The 10,252-nt window shown below is 38.9% G+C and overlaps 1 protein-coding gene across 1 annotated transcript; it reads left to right on the forward strand.

The window, feature by feature from the left end:
- On the forward strand, nucleotides 335-3,946 carry LOC109229972 (F-box protein At1g52490-like). Its single transcript, XM_019395515.1, has 2 exons — nucleotides 335-959; nucleotides 3,738-3,946. Exons 1-2 carry the CDS (start codon nucleotides 335-337, stop codon nucleotides 3,944-3,946), a joined length of 834 nt encoding a protein of 277 aa, XP_019251060.1.

Genomic DNA, 10,252 nt, shown 5'->3' on the forward strand with positions numbered 1-10,252 from the left:
GCTTTAGGCCCCTTGCGAAAAACTATTTTATAAAAATTAAAATTCCAAATCTATCCCTTTTATCTTTACGGCCAAAAAATCTAAACTCGTCCCCGCTGGCCCACTTGACTTTTTTCCATGTGAGACATTATTCCATATTTTTAATTAATATGACTCAAAGAAGGAAAAGGAAAAATTAACAAGACAGGTGTTTAAAAATAAATACTAAGAAAAGTTTTTGATACCGTGTATCCTTTTTCAAGTCCAGTTTGTATTATAAGGAGAAGCAAAAGTTTTTCTATTTATATTTTCCTAATTATATGGTAGAATAAGGTTTGCCAAACATTAATAAGGCATGGACACAACTTGTGCCGCCTTTTACACCGTGAAGAAGATGGACAATGCCACAAAAACATGGTCAATTCCTCAAGAAATAATCTTTGAAATATTTTCGAATCTTCCAGTAAAGCCTTTAATGCGTTTCAGGTGTGTTTCAAAATCATGTAATTCTCTTATTGCATCAAATTCAATTTTTCATGATATCCATCAATGTCGCTCTATGACTCGTCCTGGTGGAACCACATTCCTTGTTCATGAACGCAAAGCTTTTTACACCATAGAGCAAAAAGAAGAAGATGGGAAAGCCTCACTTCTCCGTATTGAGCAATTTGATAAGCTATACTATTATGGGTGCCGCATAATGTGCGTTGATGGTTTATTTTGCATATGGAATCGTAACGCGTATGAGCAACCATCAGTTGCAATTTTCAATCCCAGCAAAAAAGAAGTAAGAATTCTTCCTAAACTGAAAGATCACACTGTTGATTTGGATGACCTTTTCCCTATATACTTCGTTTCATTAGGTTTTGACCCAGAAGAAAAGAAGTATATGCTTTTGATGACAGTTAATATTGAAGCAATGTCCACAAGAAATTGGATTTTCACTTTAGGGATAGATGAATCATGGAGAGAGGCTAAAAGTACGGCCGATTTCTATTGACCCAGCAATGGAATTTGTGTGAATGGTGTTATCTATCAGTTGAGTTGCGATTCGAGAAATATAGTTGCTTTTGATGTTAAATCTGAAAATTTCAGGATTATACGGTCGTGGATATTACCTATAAATTACAACCTACCTTATTATAACCCGATAGAAGTTCAAGGAAAATTAGCCACCATAGATTATACGCTGAATTTTGGTCGTTACATGAATTTGTGGATTTTAGAAAAGACGCAAGAAAGATGGGAGAAGCATGTTATTGCCTTCCCGTTATGATGGAAAGAGAGAGAATTAGTTAAAGAGGAATTTTTTTGTTTTCGCGCGCATTGTGAAGGGGAGATTGTGTTTGTTGCTAAGATAAAGAATATCTATGAATTTTCCTATTTATGTTATGATATCACGAGAAAAAGTTTGAAAGCATTTGAGATGTAGGGACTTCCCAAATATGGTGGAAGAGAAGGCATTTACGCTTATGTAGCAAGCCTCTTACCATTGGGAAACTTTTCCAATTATCATCACCAAGTTTAAACTGCAAGTTGTTTGGCGGAGGGATTCTCCTGTACACTGAGGCTCACAAAAAATGAACCAAGTAAACCTTTTAGTATATACATAAAAAATTTTAACTCGAATTCTGAAGTTAGGTCTACCCTTCTCACCATTCATCATAGTGGATATTACTTGAGGTAGATTTATAGCCTCTGTGAAGAAGGTGTTTCTTTTGGTAGATTCAACAAAATTGGCAACATTGCCCTCTCTGTATTTATGCGCTTGAATTGAACTTGTGCTATGAGACTCATGTTTTGAACTTGTTTAATGTCATCTTGAATTTGCCACGAGCTTTTGACTTCTCCTTTTATCATCTGAATAATAAAGAGTGAGTCAGACTCCACTATCACCTTGGAGAAGCCATTTTTTAAACACCATGCTAGACAAGAGCTTGAACTTCTGCCGAATTGAGCTGTGAAATAGATAGATGGCTTACCCATATAGGTTCCATGCTTGATTTCAACGAGCTAAAGATGTAGAAACAGAGGCAGCAAAGGAGGGTTTGGAGATAATTTGGGGTGTTTTGCTAGGGATTTCATTACTATTTCCCCCATTGTTGGCTTGCACACCAGAAGGATTTGAGTTGGAGATTTTCCCGATTGAGTGGAGGGGTTTAGATTCCTAGTTATAGGAACTTTTCCAGCCACAATATGAGCTCTATTCAATTGATTTGAGCGATCGAAATTCGAGGATACCATCATCATAGCTGCCGGCATCGATTTTGATGTTGTAGCAACTATAGTTAAAATAAAAATCGAATAGGTTACCATTAAAGTAATTAATTATTGGCGATCTACCTAAAATTTATTTTTTCCCTGCATAATTGTTTATATTTTGTAGTAACTTTAGTTGTCATTCAATGTTTACTATGTCGCCGCAAAAAGTCGAATAGGTTGCAAGTAAAGTCATTATTCATTTGGCGACCTACATACAATATGTTTTCATGTGATGATCATAATACATAGAAACATCACAAATATTATTGATGGTACACTTCGAATTTGTGACGTGTGACTTTTACACATGCGACCTGTAAATAGAATTCAAAGATTGCGACTTATAAATAGTATTACAATTTGCGACTTACAAATCGCATTATTCAATTGCAACTTATAAATCGCATTCCTCAATTGCGACTTATAAGTCGCATTCCTGTTCCAACTAACAATCGCATTCGCTCGCATTTGTGTTCTATCGAATGGGACTTGTAAATCGTTGTCGCGTTCATCAAATGGAAAGAGAGAGAGAATTAGCTGAAGAGCGAATACTTTGTTTTCGCGCGTATTACGAAGGGGAGATTGTGTTTGGTAATATGAAGAAAACCAATGAATTCTCCTATTTATGTTACGATATCACGAGAAAAAGTTGGTGAGAATTTCAGATCCAGGAACTTCCCAAGCAGGGTCAAATAGAAGGTATTTACACTTGTGACTTATAAATCGCAATTAACCTAGATTTGTGTGATGACCCAAGGGTCATCTCTTGTTTTGGAAGTCAAATCTGTATTTCGAGACCATAAAAGCCTCCTTTTGTCTCTTCTCGATTTGCGTGCGCGGTCTGGGCGTATATCCGGAAATCCTTTATGTGAATATTTGAGAAAAATGCTAAATTTTGCCTTTAAAATGGAATTAAATTGACTTCGGTCAACGTTTTGGGTAAACGGACCCGGACCCGTGTTCCGACGGTCCCGTAGGGTCCGTAGTAAAATATGAGACTTGGGCGTATGCCCGGAATCAAATTCCGAGGTCCCTAGCCCGATGAATGAATTTTTAAAGAAAATTATTTGCTGGAAAATATAAGCATTTTTAGAAATAGAATAGTGTGTAATCTCGTTGGTATCGGGCCCCGTATTTTGGTTCAGGAACCGGGTACAAGTTTGATATAGTATTTAAGTCGTATTTGTGAAATTTGGTGAAAAACGAAAGAAAATTGATATAAATCGGACCCTTGGTTGAGAAAACAGAAATTTGAACTATCTAGTAAAATTTATGAGTTTCATTGTTAAATTCGTTGTTTAAGATGTTATTTTGGCGATTTGATCGCACGAACAAGTTCGTATGATGTTTTTAGACTTGTATGCATGTTTGGTTTAGAGCCCTGAGGGCTCGGGTGAGTTTTGGATAGGCTACAGAGTGTTTTGGACTTAGGAAAAACAAATTGTTGCAGGTTTCAGTTCTGGTGTTGGCCTCTGATCTCGCAATTGCGAGACCAGAGTTCGCAATTGCGAGGCCTGTCAGTGTGGCAATTGCGAGTAACTCATCGCAATTGCGAAGAGTATCTGGGCCAACAGTCTTCGCATTTGCGAAGAACCCTTCGCAATTGCGAAGTAAAAGCTGGGAGGGGACTGGTCGCAAATGCGATCTTTTAGCCGCATTTGCTGAGGGCGAGTTTCGCAATTGCGAACTTCCTTCGCATTTGTGAAGGCAGCAGAAATGTGAGGGGGTTCGCATTTGCGATACTTTTCTCGTATTTGCGAGCTTCGCAAATGCTAAGCTCCAGTCGCAATTGCAACATCTGTAGTTGATAGGTTTGGACTTAGACTGGATTTTCACCCATTTTTCAGTTCTCTCAAACCCTAAACCTCCCTAGGCGACTTTTCAAAGACCCAAACTTCTCCAAATCATAGGTACGTGATTTCTAACTCAAGTCTTTCAATCTATGTGATGACCCAAAAGGTCTTCACTTGTGTTGCAAGTAAATTCAGTGTTCAGAGGCCTAAAAACCTCTTTCTTACCTCACCTTGATTTGCGTGCATGGTCCGGACCTATATCCGAAAAGCATTCTATGTGAAAATATGAGAAATAGAAATTTCTAGAGTTAAAATTTAATTATGATTGACTTTGGTCAATATTTTGAGAAAACGGACCCGGATCCGTGTTCCGACGATCCCCGGAGGTCCGCAGTAAAATATGGGACTTGGGCGTATGTCCGGAAATAAATTCCGAGGTCCCAAGCCTTAGAAATCAATTTTTGAAAGAAATTGTTTTACTGAATTATCTAAGAAATAAAGAAAAGAATTAATGTTTGAAACCATTGTTATCGGGCCCGTATTTTTGTTTCGGAGCCCGGTACAAACTTGTTATAGTATTTGAAAGATAACTGTGAAATTTTGTGAAAAAACGGAATTTATTTGACGTGAGTTGGACTTCCGGTTGAAGAGTTATGAACTTTGAGAGTTCTTGATGAAAATGTTGACTTTTGAGGTTTAATTCATGATTTTACGTGTTATTTTGATGATGTGATCGCACAAGTAGGTCCTTATGATGTCTTTGAGTTAGTATGCACACTTGGTTTGGAATTTCGAAGGCTCGGGTGAGTTTCGGGTAGGTTCCGGGATGTCTTAGGCTTAAAACATGGATGATGCAGGTTCAGAGAAGTGCAATTCTCTGAACCGGCCAGTGCTGACCGCATTGGTTTTGGTGTTGTCCGCGGTGGGGGCTGTGCGGCCGCACTCGATTTTGTGCGGTCCGCAAAGGTTCACTGGTCCGACTTCGAAAGCCTATATCTTTTGATCTACAAGGAATTTTGAGATGATTAAAAAATAGAAGTTGTAGCCCTTCGTGTCCAGTTTCCAGAAAGGTAAATAAATCATAATTTGGACATCTGTAGAGAAAGTTATGGCCAAAATACTAAATCATGTCACTGCAGTCCATATGGAGAGCTGTAAGGCCGCGCTCGATTTTGTACGGTCCGCACAGGGGGTATGAGAGGGGTATATTTAAACGGGATTTTCAGTTATTTTTCAAAACTCCAAAAACATAAGAGGCGATTTTTCAAACAACCTTTCTTCTCCAAAATATTGGTAAGTGATTTCTAACTCATTTTCTTTACTCCTTAACTTCTTTTTACAAGATCTCATCCAAGAATCTAGGATTTTCATGGTGGAATTGGGAACTTTGGGAAAAACCTAAGAATATCGAAATTTGGGGAGTTAGACCTCAAATTGAGGTCGGATTCCAAAACCAATTCATAGTATGTAATCTTAGACTCATTTTCTTCAATTTCCATTAACAGCCATTAGATTTCTAAGCTTAAATCATGTTCTTAAGGGTAGAAAATTAGGGATTTGGGTAGAGTTAGGGCTTTTTATATATTTGGGATTTACACCTTGTTTTGGGGTCGAATTTTAGAACTAATTATATATTCGGGCTTGTGGGTGAATGGGTGATCGGGTTTTGGTCCGAACCTCGTGTTTTGACCAAGTGGGCCCGGGGTCAATTTTTGACATTTTGGAAAGAATGATAGGAAAGCTATAATTAAGAATCGGAATTGGATTGTTTAACGTTTATTGATGTTATTAAGTCGATTATGTCTAGACACGATTGATTTGGAGCCAAATTCAAAAGGAAAAGCGGTGTTTGAGGCTTGAGTTGGCCGTGGAAGTTCGAGGTAAGTGTTTGGTCTAACCTTAGCTTGAGGGATTAGGAGTTGTGTCCTATTTGCTACTTGCTTCTTGTTGAGTACGACGTATAGGCGTGGTGACGAGTATCTATACGTTGGCGTCAAGCATGACCATGAGTCTTAAATTGTAATTTATTTTGTTCTTAAATAATACTACGGATGCTTAAATTGATGATTCTCGGTATTGAGCAAGGATTAAAATTGTTCTCGTGAAAATTACTGATGATTGAGTATTGGTGTTTGTTGAGGTAGTTAGATGTTGGAAGAAGATTGGTTATAGCTGACTCTCCCTTGTCGGGACGTATTTACTTATACTGTCGACTCCCTTGCCGGGATAGTGTAGTTCTTTATTGATCCCTTGCCGAGACTCTTGTTATGATTGTTGTTGATTGTATATTTGGATCGGGTTGCGCACCGCAACAATATTATATGTGGGTCGGGTTGCACGCCGCAACAATAATATAAATGGATCGGGTTGCACGCTGCAACAATGATATAAATGGATCGGGTTGCACGCCGCAACAATTGATATAAATGGGNTTGTTACCCCTTTGAGCCTCGGTTATTTTCTTGCATACCCCTCTTTCGGAATCAATAATAAAACTCGTAAGCCCGAGCGGGGAAAGAAAATGGAGAAACAAGAGAAAAAACAGTGAAAAGGGAAAAAAGGAAAAGAAAAGAAAGAAAAAAGAAGAAGAGAAAGGAAGAGAAAAGGGAAAAGAAAGGAAAAAGAAAAAAAAAAGAAAAGAAGAAAGAGAATAGGGAATAAAAACAAAAAAAAAAGAAAAAAAAAAGAAAAAAAAAAGAAAAAAAAAGCAAAAGAAAAGAAAAGAAAAGAAAAGAAAAGGAAAAGAAATGAAAAGAAAGAAAAGAAAAGTGGAAGAAAAGGCAAGATCGCAACAACGAACGTAGTTTTATCTCCTGAACTACGTTTGACTTGATCCCGAAAGGGTACGTAGGCAGCCTCTCTCTGAGGTTCAGTCATACCAAAATAAAATTCAAAAGTCCCCAAGAAAGAAACTGGGGCAGAAGTTGTGGTTGTTGTAAGAAATCTGATTCCGAAAGTTGTAATTTTGAACCCATGTTGAATTGTTTTGAGCCTTTTACACCCTTTCTTCCTAACCCTGTCCAAAAGCCTGCATTACGGTCCAAAGAAAGACCTTCTGATCAATCTTCGAGAGACGCCGAGTAAAGCGAGTAGAGGTGAACCATATCAGGGGCAACACTCCAGTCCAAACAAGGGAAATGAAGAATGAGAGAGTCTTGATGATAAATGCCCTCACGGGCACCATAAGGCAAAGTAAACCGAGAGAAATAAAAAATGAGAGAGTCTTATTGGTGAAAACCTTCACAGGCACCATAAGGCGATAACGAGGTGAGAGAAAGACCAAAATGAGAGAGGCTTGATGGTGAAAACCTTTCGGGCACTACAAGTCGAATAAGGATAGCGAATCAGATTGGATAAGCGGAGCATTGGAGCCCAGTTTCACGGTAAAAAGGCACGACAAGAGTTGAACATCAGATTTGCTTAACAGAATAGGCCGCAGGTGCATGTCATGGTCATTAGAGTTGGTATCCACATCCGATAGGTTTCTACTTTGTAGTTTTCTTGTTAGGAATCATCTCTTCCCATTGTCCTCTACTCTGTTCTTTTTGTTTTGTTTACTTCCTCTTCTTGAGTATGTCTGGTCAGAACAAGTAAGAAATGACTTCAAAATTTGCCACCAGCTTTCCAATTGCACAAAACGGGGTCTGGCTAACACATCAAAATGTCATAAGTCAGGAAAAAAAAACAACAAGCGCATTGAGCTAGTAACAATCAACATGCTTTGGGATCCTTGTGAAATACAAAGGTTTGGTACATATCAATTTATGAACAATGCAACAAGATGGAAGGTGCTTGGTGAACGGATCAAAGATATTTTCTGTGGTAAGAGTGACAAAAGGTGGTTGAACAGTGACAAGCAGGGTGTTCAAGTGGAAATCAAAGTTATCAGGGCGAGTGAAGGAACAATAGACCTCGAGGCCAAGGCCAGTGATTTAAATCAGGAAAGAACAACATGCGCGATAGTTGGTAACAATCAATATGCTTTGGAAGCTCATGTGAAACACAAAGGCTTGGTATATCTTAATGCACAATGCAACAGATGAAGGGTTGGGTGAACAGCTCAAAGGTATTTCCTGTGATAAGATTGATAAAAGGGTGTTAAACCAGTGACGAGCAAGACTTTCCAAGCAGAAGTCAAAGTCATCAATGCAAATGAGGGAGCCGTAGACCTTAAGGACAGGACCAGGGGTTTAAGAACAGCATACGCAATGAAGGGGTGAGAAGTGTCGTGCTTTGGGGTTCATGTGAGACACAAAGGTTGGTAAATGTCTGTTTAGGAGCAATGCAACAGATAGAAGGTGTTGGGTTTGAGCAAGAAGAGGTATTTTCTGTGTTAAGGTTTACAAAGGAAGTAGTTAGTCAAGGAACAAGCGGGGTCTTCGAATGGAAATCAGTTGTCATAGCAAGTGAAGGAGCAACAGACCTCAAGGCCAAGGCCAATGGTTTAAGTCAAGAAAGAACAACATACACACGGAGTGGGGGCAATAGACGTGCTTTGGGGTTCATATGAGACACAATGATTGGGGAGGCACCAGTTCATGCAATGCAACAAATAGAAGATTTGGGTCCGAACGGAGAAAAGGAATTTTATGTGATGGGGACGACAGAGAAAAGGGTTAGTCCATAAACGAGCAAGGTCCTCGAGTGGAAGTCAGTCATCATGGGAAGCGAAGGAGCAATCACTCTCAAAGTCTAGGCCACAAACCAACCACCACATTTTAAACTGACAAGATTTTTCTTTGATTAAAACAGGGGCAGAAAATTTGTTCGTTTCGGAGAAACCCACCTCAAGGAAAGGCAGGCACCAGACATGTTTGACGCAATCAGGCGCCCACCTGGAAAACAAGGGAATACTTTTCAAAGTTCAGCAATCAGGCGCCCACCTGGAGAACAAGGGAATGCTTTTTCAAGTTTTAGCAATCAGGCGCCCACCTGGAGAACAAGGGAATACTTTTCAAGTTTTAGCAATCAGGCGCCCACCTGGAGAACAAGGGAATAGTTTTCAAGTTTTAGCAATCAGGCGCCCACCTGGAGAACAAGGGAATACTTTTCAAGTTTTAGCAATCAGGCGCCCACCTGGAGAACAAGGGAATACTTTTCAAGTTCAGCAATCAGGCGCCCACCTGGAGAACAAGGGAATACATTTCAAGTTCAGCAATCAGGAGCCCGCCTGAAGAATAGAGGCACATATTGCAAATTGCAACAGTCAAACATCACCCGGAGGAATGGTGAAACATCTACAATCAATGCAAGGCAACAACGCAAGAATTCCAGTGGAAAGATACAAGTTCAAGGCAACACAAAGAGCGAGTTAGAAGACATAGATAGGGCCCTTTTGTAACTCATAGCTCAGACTAGTTTCTTTTTATCTTGACACGGTGTAATAAGGAGGTCAGCGAGCAGTAGCAGCAACAACAGCAGTGAAATCACAGCTCTTGATAGTCCCAGCTACCAAACCTTCCCGAACTATACTGACCTGATTCCTGTTTAGCCCAGGATATGTAGGCAACCTCTGAAGCAGGGTGCGGTCAAACTTTTCAAAAATGCTTCACACGGAGTATTCAAACGGGCAAAAATCACTCGTATTTGCTCACTTATCTTTGCACGAACACTCTTCGTGTCTCCGAGCAAAGAGGGGCAGCTGTGAGCACGTGATTTTTGCCCTATATGAATTACACCACAATTTCAAACAAAATAATTTCTTTTCATTATTTTTTAATCTTGTTGATTTTTGTGGGATTTCTGTCAATTGCTTGCATTCGTTTGTGCATTTAAATTCATATAAAAATACAAAAATATATGCATTGCATTTAGGGATTAATTTTACATATTTGTGGGATTAATTAGTAGTTAGAAGGTCACAAAAATACAAAATCACAAAAATAGTTTATTATTGTTTTAATTTTAATTTTTGGAATTTTGGTAGTTTTCCTTTGGTTTTTTTTTTAATTATTTGTGCTAATTGTTAGCTATAGTTAATTAATCTAATGTGGTAAAACAATTTGATTTAGGATTTAATTTTTGTTTCATTTTTAGCTTTAGTTTAAAAAAAAATTAGAAAAAAGAAAAAAAAAAGAAAAAGAAGAAAAGGAAGCAAAAGAAGATGACTTGGTCTTGGGATAATCTCAGGTGAGGCCCGAACGATTCTGCCCCAGCCCCAAAACCAATCCCAAACCGCCTTAGCCCAACACCCCAGACCCGGTCCAGCCCTTCTCCCT

The sequence above is a fragment of the Nicotiana attenuata genome, chromosome 7, assembly GCF_001879085.1.
Source record: "Nicotiana attenuata strain UT chromosome 7, NIATTr2, whole genome shotgun sequence".
Taxonomy (NCBI): Eukaryota; Viridiplantae; Streptophyta; class Magnoliopsida; order Solanales; family Solanaceae; genus Nicotiana; species Nicotiana attenuata.

What these genes read in the sequence shown, in the direction of transcription:
- LOC109229972 (XM_019395515.1), top strand. Translation starts at nt 335, where the DNA reads ATGGACACAACTTGTGCCGCCTTTTACACCGTGAAGAAGATGGACAAT. An exon ending in ATCATGGAGAGAGGCTAAAA is followed by an intron (nt 960 to 3,737) that starts GTACGGCCGATT and finishes TTGCGAGACCAG; the next exon opens with AGTTCGCAATTGCGAGGCCT.